Consider the following 20713-nt stretch of genomic DNA (forward strand, 5'->3'; position numbering starts at 1 on the left):
TGTTGGCTGCCGTCCTCCCTGCTGCCCCCTCTGTGGGCTCGTATCGAATTATGCTGCTCTTCTTTTTCGTTGCTCTCTGTTTCTCCCTCTCCCATGATGCTTGCCGCTACATCTGCCACCTGTTTACCAGGATTCCCACGGCTGGCTCTTTTATCAGTCATCCACCTCCTTTGGGCCCCCAGAAGTCTGTTCCTTCTGAAGCCACCATCACCTCCTGTGTAGTTCATCCCAAACCAAACACCAGTCCCTCCTGGTGGCTGATGTGTTGCATTGCAGGGCGATATCCCGTCTGTCCGTCATCAGTCTGAGGCTGGCCATCGCTGAAAGATTTCTTGTAGATAGCAGTATCAGGTTGCCCATCTACTTCAGTGCCACCCTCACAGTGTGTTTGGGCTGCGGTACATTGTTTGATGTTTTGGCTCCGTGCTCTCATTACTCAGGATATAGAATGACACCTCAGCTATGAGGTTAAATTTTGGTCAGTTTTCGCGATCTTCAACGGATTTCCAGCCATGCCATATAAAACAGAAGCACATCCCTTTTTATATTATAGTCACCCTGCTCCTGGCTGACAAATGTATCTTGACAGATATCAATTATCTTCAATCAAGATGTCATTTTTCATGTGTTTTTAAATGCATATTAATATGTTGGCTTTTTTTTTATTTATTTATTTTTTTTTAGATTAGTTATATCAAATACTTGCTTTGATTGGAAAATTGAAAAAGGTGTCATAAAAAGCTTCAGATGAAACCCTAAGAAAAATATTCAGGAAGCAATCTGAGAAAATGGATCACTATTCAACTGGTGCAAGCAGAATATTTTAACACTTTTCCGGTGTTCTTTTACAGGAAATAGTAAAGTAAATAATCCAGCCAAACTGCATTGGGGTGCCGGGAGACAGGCAGGGTTACAGCAGACTGAAAACCTCAGTAGATCACACACAAACTATCTGAATGGATAGAGAGCACTGTGGGTAAGATGGTGTCATCGTAAGATGGTGTTGTGTATCACAGTGCAGCAAAACACTGAATTAGTAATTCTTGTCATTTGCGTCTTTGGCTTCAGAGCACAATGCTCTTGGCTCACTCGTGGCACCAACCTCTGTTGTCGAGCCACTGAAAATGTGAGTAGGTGGGGAGATTCAGAGTGTCATGACATTCCAGGGCCAGGGAGTTTTTGCTCCCAAGACACAGAGGAAACACCTCGGAGAGTTTCTAAAGGAGTTTCTGAAGCAAGAAAACTCAGAAACTGTTATTCATTTTTTTCTGCCTCATGGGCTACGATCTCAAGACAATTAAATTTATGATAGGTGCAAGACTTTTCATGATTGTCCACATCTGGAACAGCAACAAGAGTAATGATTTTCAAATTTGGATCAAGGAACTAAAGGGGTCTTTAAGGGCATTTTGTGACCTCTGCAGCAAAAGCAGCATCATTGCCATCTGTGGCCTGTTGTGGCATGAAAATGTCAGAACCCTTACCCTTAGAGCCAGGCTTCACAAACTTCTGAGACTGTTTTGCAGATATAACTTTATTTAGCATCACCTTACTTGTGTTGTAAGTGAAACCTTTGAACCTAATTATCATTCATGCACATTCTTTCATTATGTGAACATCTAAGAAATGCAATAATAGCAGTATTTGCCTATCTACCTGTTTCACATTGCCGATAGCCAGCTTTGACAACCCTAGACTTTACAGTAAAATAACGGGTGACATTTAGAATTATAACCTCTGTCTATATTATATTTCTCCCCAATTATTTCACAATGCATACCATGTGTGATTAGATTTTTTTTTTTTTTTTAAATACCAGCATTGTGGTACCTAGGTTGCAGTTAAATTGCTGTTCTGGCAAATAGATGCCCCAAATAAAGACATGGATTTGGCAGTAAAGTTTTAAGAGGTATTATTTCTTGGTGGAGACTCAGCACACTGATATGAAAACACAACTCAAGCTATTACACATAAGCATCGACAAAACCAAAGTAATGCTCCGTGTTTATTGTGATGGATTACGTTGCTCTGGCAATTTTCAAGCTTGTGCAAGCTGTTTTTCATGCGGCACAGAGTTAAATGGCAGCGACTGGCCTCTTATGAAGAAAAGAAAATCTCCAGACACCACGGGGAATAATATAAAAAAAAGAGGGAAACTAGAAACCTAGAAATACATTATTGTTGCACTTTAATGTTGCTATTTCCCGCGGTTGGTGTCTTCAAAACAGACAAAAAGCGTTGAGCGGGGCAGCCAATCACGCTCTGCCATGTTGGGACCTTCTGGCCAATGGAGGCGCTCAGCAAGGAGGAAAACTTGGATGCACGGCGGTATTATAGGATGGCCCGGTGAGGGGAAGTGGAGAACAATAAGCCGGGGGAGCATCCGCGTCACTGTGACAAGAACCCCCCCCCAAAAAAATTAAATAAATAAATAAATAAAGAGCACCCCCTGGAAGTTTCTGAGGAAAATCCCTCCGCTTTGGATGCAGTTCAAGTCAAAGCGTGTGCCCGGCCGGAGAGCCCGGTGCCAGGGAGCTGTGCGCCTCACTGCCTCCGCATGCAACGCGGACTAGCAGGGGAGGGAGGGGGGCTGTGATGCGGCGCAAAGCGACAAACCAGGCGGACTCGAGTCGCCCCCCTCTTAAAGGAATGACAAATCCCCACGGTATCGTCGCGTAAGTGGCTGCTTACACACGACAGCGGGGACGAAATTAATGTCCCGTCCCTCCTCTGATGTCAAACAACCTCGCATGCTGACTTCCGCCCCGAGGCTCCCCTTCCTTCTGCATCAGCCGGCGAGCAGTCGCTATGACAGGAGGATACAACAGCACCGCGGCGAGTCACGAAAACCTCACTTAAAAAACTTCATTTGGCGACAAGTAGGCGGACGTCCTGCTCAGCTGATAACAGGTCGGACAAGGATTGAGAGCGACGAAGGAAAAGCGCAAATGTTTTAATTTTTCATTATTAATATTATTATTTTTAAATGCAATGGGATTTGCCACTTGGGTTTGAAGAGGCGGACCTACGAGACGTTGCGTGTTCAATATGCTGAAGCTATCTCCGATGTTTGCATACTGTACGTGGAAGTACAGAGACTATTTTGTTCCAACTCACAGGCCTACATAAGGATTTAATAGCCTACAGCACTTGCTATTGCGGGTGATAGCCTACGGATTTTTTTTTCACGGTAGCGAGATACTAGTTTTTTTTTTTTTTTTTTTTTTTTTTTCCCCCCTTTCGCTTTCTTGTATTTTGTTTTGGATGGGGGATTCCTTCACATAGGCTGCATGTGCACTTCTCTGTAGAAGTTCTTTGTATGAATTAACCAGTCGTTTTTTTGTAGGTCGGGCTTCAATTTTTCCATTTTGTAAAATCAGATATCAAAGGCATGGAGGGGTGCTGCTTGACGCTTGACACCCCACTGGAACAGCCAGCCACCCCATAAGAGCTCAGCGGAGTTTCTTTTTTGATCTGCTAATAAACTAATTTGGCTTCCGGGTGAATATTTAGCATTAGTATTATTGTGTAGATAAACCATCCTCCCTCTTTTTTTCCCCCCTGTAAGGTAGCAATAAATATGACTGCTCCTGTTTTGTGTGAGAGCCGGTAGGTTTGCAAAGATCTAGGCTTTTCCACAAACTAGTCTACTGCGGGTTTTTGAAGTTGGTGCATTTTCCAGCTGTGTTGTCCTTTTCTGTTTTTTTTTTTTTTTTTTTTTTTTTTTTCTTTCCGCGGGACACGACACGTTTCTGTCACTTCAGCACCAATAAGGCTGAAATTTTGTGACTGTCCATTGTTGTTGTGTGTCCAGTCAAACCCTTATATATTTATATTTTCATCTGGATCGTCTTTTCTTTCTCTGTTTTTCTGTTTTTGTGTTTTTTTGGGCTTTAAATCTCCATTCCCCCCCCCCACTACGGATAAGAACTGTCACATTTCAGCTCATCTCCACCATGAGTTACACCATCCATAAGGTAGTGAATCTATTGCTACGTGGACTCGTCATCTATGCGGTACTGGGCTTGGAGAGCACTTACTCGAATGATCTACCCAACCACTCGTCTGATACTGCAAATGTAGCCACCACAGGTAAGCGCAGCTCATGTCGGATACAAGTGTCTCTAATTATATTTACGCATGCCCCCCCTGCGCACCACACACATAACACACACACACGCTCATGCACACACACACACACACTGTCGCTTTCTTAGGGAATGCCGAGGATTGCCTAGCGCAGTGCTTAATGGAAACTGATAGCACCTACAGAGACAGTCGTGCCTTTTCGTCGTCACCTCTCTCTCTCTCTCTCTCTCTCTCTCTCTCTCTCTCTCTCTCTCTCTCTCTCTCTCTCTCTCTCTCTCTCTCTCTCTCTCTCTCTCTCCCTCTCCTCTGTACATTGCTGAGGAATGCCGGCATGACTGGAATGCCCAATGCATCCTCACACACAGGGCAGGAGTGTTTACTGTAATGCTACCAATCGTGTATTGGGGCACGTAGTGTGCAGGGTAAACCCCATCCAAAACACAGCTGGGCCACCTTTGTCACCACAAGGTAGAGCCCATCCACCTTTGTGAGCCAGACACCATGCCAGTCACACATTATAGTTGGCAGCATCACTCTTATGTAAGGATGGATGGGTGCCTTTTTTTTTTTTTTTTTTTTTTTTTTTTTTCCAAGAAGAGATGCATGCCTTTCATTGTGTGATGACAGGAGGATCGCAGCTTGAAGGTCACAGTTTACCTTTTATTTCCAAACTGCAGTCCAGATGTTGCCAGTTGCAGCTCTCCCTCTCAGGCAATACTGACCAGCTGTAAGGAAAATACTGTGTCTTAATTGCCAAAGTGAAATAAATCAAGGCATCAGGCAATCAAGGCCTAATGTAAAAGTCCACACAGACCCATGCTTGAAGAGAGGTTTCATTATGGGAATGGGAATGATATCAAATGCTCTCGCTGTCTCATCGATAAATGAATTGTGTACTCAGAGTAAGGCTTCATTAACCCTCCTACACGGTCTTTGTGATGGGTGAGTAAGCGCAACCTCCTGCTGCTGATCTGCTCAGTCGTATGTTGGTTATCAGTGGTGTAAGGTCACTTTAGATCTAGACTGATTCATGTGATATTCTGTGGGATGGACAGAGACGTGGTGCAAGACTGGAGGCATTATTTAGCAATAAGCAACAGGAATATGATTGGAGTTCATCCATATGAATGACTTTCAACAAGGACATTCACATTTTTTTATTCCAACAGCCATAAACTGACCAGATTTGTTTATGCTTACTGTAGTTTTTCTCCTGCTTTTTATTAATTTAGGCAGGCGTCTTTTCCAAGTCAGGTTCCATTGTTTGACCTGGGCTGCTGGATAGCCTGTCGTGAGCCACCTTTCTTTGTTTTCTGAGTCATTAAGATGAAGTGCTAATGGCTAAGGATGAGGATTTGGCTAAAAAAGCAAAACTATTCTTAGTTTCAGGATTCAGAAGTACTCACTTAGAGGCACATTTATCCAGATCAAACAGCCCCAGGTTAGTTGCTAAGAGTATTTTAAAGATACTCTGTGTCCCCTACTGTCACATAGTAAAATGTTGACTTTTTTAACATATGTCCTTAGTATGGTTTGTAGTGAAATCCAGGAAAAATTAAGGTAAATATAAAAAAATGTTAGTATCAAATATTTATTGTGTCATTAGAATCTTCTGTTGTCTGTATTAAGTATAATATTGATAAATGCTGTTTCACAGCAAACATTGACAGAAGGTAATTAAGACCTACATGTGAACAAATGCTCACAACGTTGAAACTGGGGCAGGTTTATGTCTGACACATCCTCTTCTGTTGGAGAAAGTAATAAACTCTTATCTCAGGTAGCTGCAAAGCATTTATGGCTGTTTACATGAGCTATGCAGCTCCTGAAAACAAAGTGGGCACATAAATTTCGATCAGTCATGCAAAAGCATGTTTGCCCTTTTCCACCGGAGCTAAGTGGGCCCAGCGCCGATGTCAGGCTCCCCTCCCAGTGGTCAGTGACATGTAGTGGATGCAGAGATCGCAGTGAGATAATACAGTGTCAGTAGACATGACCGCATTACCCATTTCCCAGCTGGCCCCCTGCAAAGGTCATCTGCCTTTTCATTGAGTCTCAGTGTCAGACATGATGACAGACAAGAGTTTGTATGTGTGCATGCAGGTGCATACAGTGTTTCCTGTGTTATATGAGCTACATCTAGGCTAGCTGCCATATTTTCAGCAAACTCACTAATGAAGGAATTTCTTGTCTCTGTTAATGGAAATTACAGCCACAGCTGTGGTTAAACTGTTCAGGGTTGGAGGTGTCTTCTGCCATGCTGTCAAAGGTCAGCTGGTGGGACAGACGGGTGAGAAAGGGAAAGAGGGGAGGGGGGGGCTACCATTTGCTGCAGTAAGTCTGCAGACAGTTTCTCTGCTTTCCAAGTGACTGATTGTCTTGGAGAGTAAGCTGATGTTTGTCTTCCAGGAACTCATCCGCAAACAAAGAGCAAGATGAATTGGGCTGTGTAATTTTTGCTGTGTGTTTAGTCAGGTGCTACATAACACAATATGCACATGATTTTGTGCAAGGAAAGCTAAATTCGAGAGATTGTGTTGTGCTGGTGTTGAGCACATTTCACAGTTTTCCTTAGTTAAGGTGAAATGACTTCTTTCAGTCCTTTGGGAGTATGACATTTTTCTATATTCTGCCTTGGCTTCCTATATCAGGGTGTCTGCAGGCCCTTCTGGTTCTTCAGGTCCAGTCTGAAAATGTCTTAAATTGAGGTTTTGAGGTCTTAATTTCCTCGTAAGCATTTTATCCAACTTAATTTATCAATTTTTTTTATATCTTTTTATCAAAATTTGTCAAACTCTGATGTATGAAAGTCAACATTTCTGATATTGCCAAACTCTAAACCTGCTACTGAACCTGATACTTTCTTTATACTGACCTGCAACACTTAACCTGTTGGGAAAATGTTGTAGTTTAACCTCAGTCACTTTCTACCTAGGTGCATATTACATTTATGTGCACACAAGAAACCAAATTACTTAAGTTTGCATCTGTGTAGAGAAATTGCTGGAATCATCTATCCCAAGTGCTGTGTTTAAATAAATAAATAAATAAACCTAGATGAATTTATTCCAGCAGCAGGTGCTGTCTAAACTAAAGGAGTCATGTCTGAATATATAGTGCTTAACCTTTAAACCTACCTCCAAAAGATATTTTTTCCCCAAAACCAGCATTCAATTCACCCCCCGATACACTGAAAGCTTATGCCTCCTCATGGGCCTTGTTATCAGTGTGCAGCATCTGGTTTATTTTAAATCTAATCACACTGCAGTATGCATCAAATTGGGCAGCATCTGATAAGTTTATGCACAATTCAATTGACGTATGAGCCATAAAAATCGTAACTTGCCTTGTTGCTCCTTGAACATGCAAACATATGTTTTGACAGTCAGCAGGACTGAAGCGAAAAGGAGTGGGGAAGGGAGCGAGTGATTTGCAAAGGGGCTTGCTCGAGTGGCAATGTGAACGTGGTCTTCCTCCAGCTTTAATGGCGTTGTGTATTTAGCTTGTTTGTCCTTTCAACAAACAAAGCCCTTCCCTCCGACTGCGAGGAACATCCAGTTCTCAAGTGATGTGCCTGCAAGATGATAGCCATCTCAGATATAGGGCAGCCATTTAGCATAAGCTTTACATAACTTCCACTTGCATTACATTGACACATATGTTGTAAGACGAGCATGACTTGATTCATTACCACCCTGCAGCAGGGCTCATTTTCTATATTTGTGTACATTCAGTATATCATAAATAGCTAATTTGATTTTACTAAAAGCATGTGTAGGTTTTGGAGAAAGGTCACTGCATATTACTGTATCTATAACAGGGTATGCTATAGCTAAATCAGAAGTGACATGGCTATCTCAAAAAAAGGAGCCACCGCATCAATAATGGGATCTGTTTGAAAAGGAGGGTAAACATTTGCCTGTCCCCCAAGTGCTTGTTGACCCTGTGCTTAAGTACAGTGGACAGTGCAGGAATTTTCATTCTGGGATACTTCCTCTGCTGCTGGCCCCTGTTCTTTTGAACAAACACACACATGCTTGAGAAAAGCCAGGCTGTCTTAGTGTGGTGCCGGGGCCTCCGAATGACTTTGGGGTTTTCTCTGCAGCTACAAATGACAGAGTGATAGTGTGAACGTGAACTGCCTCATAATGTCCTGGTTCTGTGGAGTTGAGCTCAGAGACTCAACAGGCAAACCCCGTTCCCTTTCTGGGACTAGAACAGTCTGTTCTGAAGGGCTCTTCATGACCAAAAAAAAAAAAAAAAAAAAAAAAAGATCAAAATGGTTTGGTGGCTTTCCAGAAGCCTTAAAATCAGCCACAGCCGAAACCCTGCATCCAACTTTCAGACCACTGATGTCTAGAAGTGAGCTAAATACATTTTCAGCTCAATTACCACTCCCAAATATTTGCTCCCATTTCAGTACTCAACACATTATGGCACGAGGTCAAAATCCATTTCCAAACGAGCCCCACTTCAGAGGTTATTAACCAAGGATTTCGTCTCAGATGGGAGGCTGGTGTTGCGTCGTCCTGTTGACGCCACTCGGGTGCCCTGTCTGCTTCACCAGACAGCTGCTGCTCATCTCAATCAGGGGCTTTGGGGATGTGATCCACTCTTAATGGGGCCTGTCACCAAACAGAACAGAGTGCAGATACCCGCCGGTGTATTTATAAAACCACTAGTGAAGTTTTCCATGTGTGTTTTCCGTTGTGGTCACTTTTGTGGTCGCCACTGACCTGACAGTGACATGGTCGCAGGCTCAGTGTCTTCCCTGTAACTCTGATCTGACTTCATAGCAGTGAGCCATGCTCAGTTTTCAGCCAGGCTCACCAGGGACGTAATGAGGCTTTATTTAATGGTTTTCTCCCTTTTGCTCCCAGTTACTACCATCTGTTCAGAATACAGAGGTTGGGTATAAGAATGTGCGTTCACATGCACTGAGACTTCATCACTGACCTCGTTCAGGGATTCTCAAACTTTTTCATGTCAAGGACCCCAGAATAGATGCACTAAAGGTCATGTACATCCATTGAGAGGAATCCCCCTCTGACAAGATTTTTCCTCTGACAACAAAAGTCTTTGAAGGCAAGTATTGATTAAACTAGCATCACTGTAAATTACAATCAGAATGGCCATTTTGATACATTACCCTACTATTCTAATTTCCATAAAATGTCATACGTTAAATTAGCAAATTCTTCCTTTTGCCAGGAACCTGCTGCAGCTCTTAAGGATCTGCGGTGGTCTTGAGAGCCTCGTTTGAAAACCACTAGCCAAGTTCATTGGCATGCAGGCTACACTAAGGGCCTACTCACATTAGCCCATTCGTGCCGTGCCCAAGTTTAACCCCAAAGTCCGTATTATTTGACTAGTGTGAGTGCTCTGTTCCGTGCTTCAGTACGGTACACTTCCTCCACTCTGGCATGGTTGGAGGAGGTGTGCTTCAGTGCGGTACGGGTGTTCATGCACGAGCACATGCACTGTCATTCACGCAGCTTGCGAACATGGATATGACGTAAATCATGCGACCGTCCCTCCCGTGTTTCCTCCTGCCTCTGCAAAAATTGTTTTATGCGTGCAGCTCGATTAACTGCGAAACGCCGCCTCGCGCAATCAGTAATCAACCATGTTGTCTGTTTCGTTGTCCATTGTGCTGCTGCAACCGCTGGGCCCAATGTGAGTAGGCCCTAAGTTGTTAACAAGTTAATCCCAGTATAGGGTCTGCACTTAGGTCTGGATTTATTATTCTTTTGTCGTTGGTCAAGATGCCGGCCCCCTTTGTCTGTAGCCCTTTAACTACAGTAATTCCCAACAGTTAATCAAGAGCAATGAACTTAGCCCACATGAATAGCATATTTGTCAGTTTCTCAAGTCAATATCATGAAGTCACTCAAACTATTCTCTCCTCCAGCACCGCATCAGTGTCTAATAACACACAACTATGTGTCCCTCATATCCATTCTCCAGTCGCTAATGTGCACACCACATTGTTCAAGATAATTCATTCATAACCCAACAACATTTGCAGCCACTAAGCGGATTCACTCATGCAGAAAGTGTCTCAACGGGAGATGTAGGTCACTGTAACCAGCTGCACTGTATGTACTGCTGTGAGCGGCCCATTAGCACCATGGCACCAGAACTGTCTCCCCTCTAACCAGGCCAGTGGGGGCTACTGTTGTCCCCCTTAGACACACTTTAAAAGCCCCAGTATACTTCATATGAAGTTGAACTGGACGCCAGTTGTGGTGAGTCGGGTTCTGTTGGTCTTCTTTTGGCAAACTCCCACCAATGAACTTTTCTTTTGTCTGTTCTGCCTCTGATACCTCCTTCTATCCGTGGTTGGTCCTGATGCCATGTGGCAAGGTGGGTCACTGGCTTATCCGCTGCTTCCGGTGTTGCAGGGAACAACAAATGGGCAGTTGTAAACAGCCTGTGTATAATGCCATTAAAGGGCTTTGTGTAGCCAACATTGTTTTCCTCTCCCTACCTCGAATGGTTCAAATTTGTGCCACTTAACTGAAACAGCAGCTGCTAACTATGACTAGGCTACTACTTACAGAAACCTATATTTGGTGCACAACAAGTATAATCTAATGTGCCTTTCTTAGGGTTGAACTTTTAGAACACATCCGTCCACTGTCCCTGGATATTACGTAAATCCATTAACCTTAAAAGACGTCAAATTAGTTAAATGGCTAGACAGGCTTTGCAAATGAAGCTCTTACAATTCTACCCTCACAGAGTCAAAATATTTTATTGGTACCTCTGATTCCAAATTCACTATGTTCAAGATGATTTTGGAAAGAAGACAACCAAGTATGGTGATATTAAACATGAAAATGATGAAAATAACTGGGAGGGAAACCACTGTAATGTGAAACAAAAAAAAATGATTACGGCCTTCAACTAGCCTGTACACCTTTCACAGCATTTATAGGCTTGCACAACAACACACAGTGGCACAAAAGCTGTGAAATTATGCCTTTTCAGGAACTCTTGATTGGATATTTCGACAGCTTTCATCCAATCGCAGTTGCAGCCTTGAGTGGCGCTGTTCCTAGGACGGTTTCGAAACTGCGTTCCATCACACGCTCTTGCCAGCGGACACGTCCTTCGGGTTTTGGGAAGAATTCAAAATATCTTCCTTTCATTGCGACCTACTCCATAGCCACGTCCAACTGCGATCACCGCCACCGTCGCTGTTCCGTGTTGTGTCGTGTTTCCAGTGTCAAGCTGGCTTTCAACAGGTGACTCGTGACCGTTCTGCACCTCCTCCTGGCACGGAGTGGCTCAAAAAGAAATACGGTTCTCATGGAGACAACTGCATTCGGTGTTCCAGGACGTGTCCATCGGCCTGTTATTCGTCGTTACGTCTTGTCTTTCGAAGTATACTGCCAGCTTAAGGTGTTGATCCCCTAGCTGGCAATGCAAAGGGTTCTTGGCTGCTTATCATGCGGATTCAAGCTTTGACAGATACACGCAAACCAGAAAACACTGTCAGTGGAGAGGGGAAAAAACATGCAAAAGAACCTAAAAAAAACTCCATTATTTCTCCTTCATTTTCTCTGCCTTTGTCCTTGGATCTTTGTTGTTTGTTTCTTTAACATTGTCAGGCACAAAAGCAGAGACAAACTCACCATTTCCCTCGACACATTTATAGCAGATGGCTGGTAGGGGTCACGGCGTCGTCCAGTGTTGTCCTGTTATGAGGGAGGGATTTTGGCGTGATAATACTCATCACGTTAACACAGGAAGAAGCCAATGCCGTGCCCTTCACGGAAGCCTAAAATTGTTGCCATGGCTCTCCCATTGTGTGACATTTCCTGGTGAACCACATTTGTCTATTAAGATTCACATCTCGAACTGATTGTTTTCTCAGTGCCATACACCAAAGTGGTAAATTCTATTTATTATGAGCTCCCAGAGATTTGAGCTACAAAGGTTTCCTTCATCAGCTTTGATTTGTTTTCATGCATGACTACAGAGGAAGTCATTCACTTATCACATAAGGTGGTTGTTATAGCGACGCATAAGGCCGAGTACCTAGAAATGAGGAAATTAAGCTGATTTCACCCTTTTAGGTCTAATCACTGCATCTTTCTCATTCAGTGGCATTTTCACTGAGTGAACACACAGTGAGCCAAGGAATGTGTCTATGACTGGCTATCCATTCAAATTTAGGCAAATGTGTCGATGTATGTTTGAGTGGGGTTTAAAGTTAGATGTTGGATGCAAGTAGCAGTCCCCTCTGATTTCAGGGACTTTCCCTTGGCAGGGGGCACGTGATGTCGTGGTCCGGGCAAGAGGGGCAACGAGCGGTGTGGATTTCTTTGGTATGCTCTCTACTCTGTCTCCACTGAAGTTCATGTTCCAAACTGTGGTTATAACACCTTCATTTACTAGCAGCCTAACTAAGCCTAACACAGACATAGAGGCAAACATAATCAAGGAAGAACGTGGGAGAAAGAGTGTAGCGATGCATACTCAAGAGTTGTGCGTCCATCGTGTTTATATGTACATCGATGTAATGTAATAAAAATGAAAAACAGAATTGAAAAAAATCAACTTTAAGCTTGTGTTAAAGCAAGTTAAAGTGTAAGTATCCATGAATCTTTGAGCACTTCACAGGATATTGCACTCTTAGCCAGCTTGAATTTTTTGTGGAACACAAAAATTAGGAATAAGTAATAGCAAGCGCTAGATAATTTTGGTTGATTTTAGTTTGAAATGCAGCCTTTACACCTCATTTTGGGAAAAAGAGGAGCACAGTTGGAAGTGTATCACACTCTTATCAAGCAAGTCATTTTTCTTTCCCATGTCATTGCGAGGCATTGTGAGTAAAATAGGCCGCTAATCTGTTTTAGCACTGCAAACAGCGGTGTGTGTCCGGACCAACAGGTGGGTTCTCAGGAGCCACTTAACCGCCTCTTGATCTGGTCCAAAACGAGCCCAGTTCGTATTACACATCGAAGGACCCGGTCACAACAACAGAATGACCTTCATTTTGCTTCTTCTTCCTGTCTCTCCAGAGGCAAAGGGGTCAAAGGTGTGCTAAAGCTTTAGTCTTTCTGTCTGCACCTCATTCGTTTGGCTTGTAGGCTACTTCACATTGGAGACAACAGACAGAGTGAAACGTCACCTTTAGGAGTATCTCGATGCTAACAGGCATTGTGAGCTGAGCATGCTGACATTTTCTCTTTGAGTCGCCGCAGTGTGGAGGAAAGCAACTGTTGCATGTTTGTCCTTCGCATCGATGTCACATCACACGGGCAAATGGCTCTCACGTGTTGGTCAGATGGGACCAGTCTCTGTTTTCTCAATTCAGATTAAACTCCACATAATTACATTGCTGTTCTCTGAAGTGTGCCACTTATTCTTAGCCTCCCTACCAGCTTCCATATTTAGGAACAAAAATAAACAATGATGTCCTGTCAAGCAGGAAGTTGTAACACTTGCATAGGAAGTTCATGCTGAGTGATGGCAGAGAGGAAAATCTGTCGTCTGCTGTCAGTAATAAACTTTCTCTCGGATGGCAGCAAGACCAAGACATGTCCATGCTAAAGCAGCGTGAGAGTGTCGGACAGTATCATCGAAATTAGCCAGCAGTCAAGTAGAGCTGAAATCCAAGTCTTCAGAGCTGATTATAACTAAACTGTTCTACTCAGCATTCACTGGCTTCATTTTTTGTTTTGTGGCCATTGATTACCATGACCCTGAGCTACCAGTAAATGACAATCCCATTTGGCACCAAGACACTTCCATTTTGAGCATTTTAAAGTTTAAGATAGAGATTTCCTTTTACATTGCCAAAAATGATAGCAGGAACAAACACAAGAATATTCTTTGAGCATGTGACTGAAGTCAGACTTTTTTTTTTTTTTTTTTTTTTTACATACGAGATGACAATGTTCTTGCCATCCTAAGTAAACGGATCCCTCCTACTGAAAGACATAATTGTGATTCGGCAGCGATGACATGCAACCTGTTGGGGAGATCTTGGGTCAGGCATTGGTTTGCACCAACTGTGTCAAAATCAGAGAAAACAGGACGCTATCCTGTCCCCTATGAGAGATTTTTCTCACGAGTCCAGTGGGAAAATCTTAACCTCAGCCCTTCCTCTCTGAAACACTTAATCCCAATTCTTTCAGGGTATCTGGAACATATTCTCTGTGCAGTGCTGTGTTAGATGAATGTTTTTTAATCTTGTCTTGTGGTCACTGCTGTTCATAAATTTCACTAGGGGTCCAATGATAATGTTGGATCCCATAGAAATGTCATATGGCCAGTATAGTGACTTGTCATCATGTTATTTGCCTCTTGCAGTTTTTTTTTTTTTTCAAGTGCTTCGTATAACCCAACAGTATTTCTCTTGCCTTTTTCTTTTAATAATTCTTGCTCTCCCCTCTCTCTGTGTCGCTCTCTCTCGTGGTAGACATAAAATCCATTAACCTCATATCCAGAAGAGCATGTCGGAGGGCAAGTGAGCTAATTAAACGAGTGCTCGGCCTCTTGTCTTATATTCCTTTCCCCCTGCTTCCTCCGTGGGCCAGCCACATACATCACACATCTTGTGCTCCAGCTTTTATTGAGGCATTCCAGGGACGCCCGGGCGCAAGGAGTGTCTCCTTTTCTGGAAGTTTTTAGATCAGACTTGGTGGGCCTCCACGCGTTTTTTGCTCTAGTTCTTGTCCCCCCCCTCCCTTATTCGACCTTTCTCTCTGTAAGCTGTGGCCCAAGCAGAGGATTACTGTGGTTTAGATGGGTAAGGTATGTCCCTGGTTGGATGGAAATGACTGGGTTCAGCATGTCGGAGATGAAGAGGCCTGCATCATTAGCTACAGCAGAGACAGGGAGGTACAGAGGTTTGAGCTGTCCTGAGTTCTCCTTTGCAGCAAACGTCCACAAGTCAAAAATCTACAATCCAACCTTGACAGGGTGAAGAGCCCAAATGACTCAAGGACAAACTCAAAACACGCGTTTTTTTTGTTTGTTTTTTTTTCACATGGAGCCAGTGTAACCGGTATTGTCTTCATTGTTTTACACCTCGACAAACATCACTGAAATGCTTGTGGGTCAGGCTTTGTTTATACCTGCTGAAACACCAACTCCTGGAGCCTTGCAAAGCCTACACTTTGTGTCGAGCTCAGGGTGTGTGTGTGTGTGTGGTTGACATAAGAATTGATTGGCAAATAATGTAAACCTCTGACTATATAGCTTGCACTTGAAATCTGGATTTCTGTTTTTGCTTGTGAAGCATTGAATCCTGTTGGGGGTGTGTTTGTCCACGCCCGTTGAGTCACTGGCATCGTGCCCTCGCGTCTCCAGCTGTGTTTGTGTTTGCTCTTGATGATTTCGCCGTAACGCCACATGATATGTCTTTTTGCCACACCCTAGAGCCGGGATTCCCACTTTTTTTTTGTTGTTGTTTTTGTTTTTACAGTCACCAGTTCACAATTTAAATACACAAAAGACCACAGATCCCCATTTGAAAGGATTTTGTCCCAAGGAATCCCCTTTTTTGTTCATAGGTGGGGACATAACAAAAGTGGGTGTAGTCTAAGTGTGATCACACTGGTATCACTATTCATTGTGACCAAAATCCTTATGTGCTGCCCTGTAGTTTTGTCTCTGTCTTGCCTTAAATATCTAAGTTTGATTTATGAAAATTCATTAATACTGCAGTACCTGTACTTGATCTTTTACAGGTTTTTAATACTCTGTTTGGTGAAATGGTTAAGTATTTCACACCACTTTCATCATAAACTTCATGTAGACGTAGAATTTAAGATTTTGAGATGGTAGGAATCAGTGGATGGACTGTTTGACCCTGTTGAATGTTTTCAGCTGTTTGACTTTGAGTGCTGCAGTCCAGCATCAAGTCTCAGACCAGTCTGCTTAAGCCAGTCCCTCATACTTTGCATTGAATTTCCATGAAATACGATATTTTATTCAATAATCTACATCGCTAATGAAGCTGTACTGACACTTAATACAACATTATTTAGAAAACAGGCAAATTAATCTGTTTCTGTTTTTGCTGAGGATCCCCTGTGGCCCCTGGTGGTTCCTGGATCTCAGTTTGGGAACCACTCCCCGAGGGCACTCTGGGTAACTAGAAAACCCACCTGTCAGCAATAGCGGTAGCTCATGCAAACTCAAATCTTGGCCGCCGCTCAAACTTGACAAAAACCCAAAGTCTGGCAGATAGAGAATTCCCTTACTGTTTGATTTATAAGGGGAAGTGAGATGGAGAAATTCGCTGTCTTCTGTTGGATTCTTCCCCTCCAGGAGATTTACAAGAATGAATGAGTGGAAAGCCGTGAATTTGTTCGGTGTCACGCTTCTGAAATGCTGCCCAACTTCAGTCTGACTGCCTATATTAAGAGTTTTGAGAGCGTTTCTTAAAAAACTCTTGTGTAATCCTCCTCGGTATATGCTACCAGATGAAAAAGAAATCCACGTGGAGGAGGGCAGTTTCAAATGTTTGCTTAAATGTTGGCTTGTGACACATCAGGTCTAACAGCTTGTGCAAAGTGAGAGTACCATAAAATACATTTTGTATCTTGTTTCTTCCTTTTCAACTAACTGCCTCTCTTTCTTTCACCCTCTCTCTCTCTCTCTCTCTCTCTCTCTCACTCAGCTCTAGCTGGTGGCGTAGGCAGCTAATGATATTTGTGTCTTATTAATGGCTGCTGATGAGCTGAAATGGTAGACTCTCGAGAAGCTTTATTTACTTGACTTTAATACTGACCCGTCAGCTTGACTTATGACACTGCCATATGGGCACTCTGCACAGGGGACAAGTCTGGCTCACATTGACGTCACATCCTTGTCCCTCCTCCCCCACCCCGCCCCTTAAAAATTATGGAACATCCGGCCGCCATGTTGAATCCAGTGTGATTATTCAGTTTATTCCTGTATTCTCTGAGGCGGCGGGAACAAGTTTCCTGTGGACACGATTAAGCAGAGCGGATCAGAGGAAAGGCCCAGGCATATGAGAGGCCCCTGGAGCGAGTGCCTTGCTCAAAGGCATTTCAGTAAGGCATGGGACTGTCACAGAGGTCTTTGGTCTGTCTTAACAAAAGGACCACATCAAATAGCAGGCATAATTAACAGCAGGTTTTATTTTTTGATCATGTCAATTTTATTTGTACTGGCAAATATCACAAGTTACAAGTTTGCCTCAAAGGGCCTTACAGCTATACAACATCCTCTGTCTGTAGACATTACAGTTATACAGACATTTATACAAACATTAATTTGAGGCAGAGCTGGCCTGGACACAAATTACCTTCACAGCTTGAGCTAAACCCACAGGTCACAAGTTTGCTGGCTGCTAAAACGGAATAGCAAAGATGGAACTATGGTGAAAATATAAATAAAAATATAAATGGCAATTACTTTTTGGTCCAGAAATGAATGATTGTGACCAACCAGCCAGCTAACTCTGGTGGCTTGATTTAATTTTTTCACTTTGTAAGCAAAGTGCAAGGCTTTCCAATATGAGCCCCCTCTCTAGCCCCTTGCCTGTTTCACAAGGCTTCAGTCTTTTGTTACTTCACCCGAAAAGCTTTTTGGACATGACCTCGGTGGGCTCCACCCAGTGACACTGTCTCTCCTCAGAGCAACTCCGACTTCACAAACTCGTAATCTACCGGCTCATAAAATCTTGAACAACGTAACATCGTTTCATCCACAGTTATCAAGATGCTGATGCAGCGTGCAGAAGTGCTGTAAAGTGGTTTTGTTTTCACATCATCAAGAATTATAGTCACATTCACAATTCTTAACAAATTAATGGAGATTGTTATTTAAGATGTAATCCAGCAGCCCTAATGTAGAAGCCAGAGGAGTTTTTTGACAGTAGTGTGTCAGCGAAAACCATTTAAAAAATATGCATGCTATAATTAGACCATGATCACCTCCAAGTCGTAATGGTCAGGGAATCAATAAAATATGAGAATTTATGAAAATGTGCTTTTAATATCTCACTTACGAGACAGTACAAAGTGCATTGATCATCGTGATGTGAAAGCTGATCACAGACTGGAGCGGTGCCAGTGATTTTAATGAAGTGCTTCCATGACTGGGAAGGCATGTTAACACTTGCGGAAAGATTTAGGTGTGCTGCTGATTGCACTTAGCTGTCTCCCTCTGTAGTTAGGATAGCTCCGTCACTAATGTCAGCAAGGATTGTTGCTGCATGGGGGCACCGGGGTGGTAAAGTGAAAAGGGAGAGTGTCCCTTTGCTTTTTTTCCCCTTGGCAACCAAGAGGAAACAGATTCAAGGCTCAGTTTTGGTGAGCATTCACCTTGGTAAAGTGTCCTTGAGTAAGACTGAAGCTGTAGCAGACCCTGACCTTGACCTCCAACCTGCCTGCCGATGGGTGCAAAAGAAGAAAAAAAATCCCTACAGGATCAATAGTATTATGTTTACCTGTGGCCAAATGACCTAATTTGTCACTAGATATTGAGTAGGTCAGTATGTTTTGAGTGGATGCTGTGAAACATATCTCAAGGCAGACATATCCTTGGACAGATGTTTCGAGCCGGGCACAGAGACTGTAAGAACTATGCCAAGATAATATTTGGATTGAGAAGCATCCTGGTGGCCCAGTGGTCCAAGGTGCAGACCATGAAACTGTAACATCCTGGGTTCAAATTGAGACTGCATGTCATTATTCTTCCAGTCTCGCTCCACTTTCAGCTGTTGCTATTAGGCAAAAAATGTAAAAAAAAAAGTTGAAAAAGTTATCTTTGGCCTGAGTTTAGATTGGATTCAGGATAATGGAAGCCGAGTTTCCCCAGGGTTTGTTTAAGTGAGTAATTGAATCTGTCAATGCAGTATATACCATATACAATATGTGGTTGTTAATTAGACATAGGTCAAAGGATACTTTTAAATAGGGTTTGCATGGAGCACCCAGTGAGTGGGATTTACCACATCAGGCAGTTCAGTTTTAAGCAAGTTGTCACTCGCAGAAGTGTCTTTATTTGGCTTTTAAATATTTTCCTGTGGTTGTCCAAACTTTCTCACCCTCATTCAGTTGATATATGGTGAAAACTCTACCCACTCGGGGACCTAATTACAATTACATGAAAAAAAATTAAACAAAACATGGAAAATAATGGCAAATGCTATTCAACCCAGGCTGGCTTTTTGCAGCTTCTCTCTCTAATGAAACCGTCTGAGATGTGATCTGTGTCTTAACACTGAAACCCGAATAGGAGGAACCTGTGTGGGTGCTCACGCGCATCCATTTTAGCATGTGGCATTTGAACATATTGCTCTCATCTCCAGCATCCCCCCCTCTCACCACTTCATCCCGACCTGCCGCTGAAGCCCGCCACCACCTGCACCACCATTCATCGCTATCCCAGACACCTGAGTGTGCACGAATATGAACTGTATGTGTCCATTTGTGTTAGGTGTCTATCCTGTGTGTGTGTGTGTGTGTGTGTGTTAGGGAGACATCTTGAGCTGGCTGCAGGTCAGAAGAGGCCACTTCAGCCCCCTTGTCCCTCTTGGCTCCCCGGAGTCGCATGTCAAACCCATCATATCCTCCCATCTTAATTCCACGTCGTCTGCGCCCCCCCCCGCCCATTCACTCCCTCCCACCGCCTGGATTCTCTTACACTGAATCTGGCTGCTCATCCAAGATACGGGTGGAAGTCAGATGGGGGGGAGGGGGCAGCCCGGCCTGCACCCCCTCTCAGGTGGACAGAAGAAAGGCTGACAGCTCAGGCGACTGCATCTGTAGGACCAAAACAAATTACAGGGCTTTTGGATTAACATGGTCAGCTAATTACTGACATCCTGCTACTTCTGCTTTTCTCTGTATGTAAATTTCAAATCTTAAATCTGTGAACAGGGAAGTGGAGAAACACAGTCTGTACAGGAACTACAGTATTGTGCGGTGTGGTTCTTGTGAAAAATGAGAGCTCCTCCATCACTGCGTCACTGCATTATCTCATGAAATTTCACTTCTTTTCTTTCTCTTTCTACTTTTTTGTCAGTCGAGTCAAACCGGTCCTTAATTCAGCCCACCATTTTCCATAGTGCACCTTTTACATTTGTGAACCAGCAATTAGGCCTTATACTCTCCATCATTTCATCTTCTTTTTGCAGGTATTTTGGTATTTTGTTTAACTTTTTGCTTCTCATTTTCTGTCTGATTCAACTGCAAAGACAAGAGCCATTCTTTGGGACTTTTAGCAGCCTCTATTGCATTAACAGAACACAAAGTACTGTCACACCGCTGATTATGAATTTGAGCGCAGACACGCTAATTTTGCCTCCGCTGTCACTTCAGTATCTATCACATGAGCACACCAAACCATCAAAGGGATCGAGCGACGCTATCAAAGCTGCCGGGAGATGTTATGTGACCGGTATCACTCGCGGATGTTGTTCCCCGCCATTTAAACTCCCATCAGCCACTCGCCACTCACTCAAGAGTACATTGTGGCCAGGGAGCCGGGCGGGCTGTATTGATTTAGTTGTATAAACAAGAGGACCGCATGCCACCAGGGAACAGACACATGACACAAAGGAAGTCCCCAATAAGTCACACCAAACAGCCAACACACTGCTTCCTGTCTGCCTTTGCTGTCACCCGGT

General features: G+C 43.4%; 1 protein-coding gene across 4 annotated transcripts in view; it reads left to right on the plus strand.

The window, feature by feature from the left end:
- The first annotated feature begins 2338 nt into the window (after positions 1–2338).
- stim2b (stromal interaction molecule 2b) overlaps positions 2339–20713 on the plus strand; it is a 48327-nt gene continuing 29952 nt past the window's right edge. The window contains exons 1-2 of one of the 4 annotated variants that reach the window (XM_030076315.1): positions 2339–2910; positions 3929–4092. In XM_030076315.1, the coding sequence (XP_029932175.1) occupies positions 3957–4092 (136 nt within the window). In that variant the 5' untranslated portion in view covers positions 2339–2910; positions 3929–3956. The other 3 variants (XM_030076314.1, XM_030076317.1, XM_030076318.1) reach the window with 3 other exon arrangements.

This window comes from Myripristis murdjan, chromosome 18 (genome assembly GCF_902150065.1).
Source record: "Myripristis murdjan chromosome 18, fMyrMur1.1, whole genome shotgun sequence".
NCBI lineage: Eukaryota > Metazoa > Chordata > Actinopteri > Holocentriformes > Holocentridae > Myripristis > Myripristis murdjan.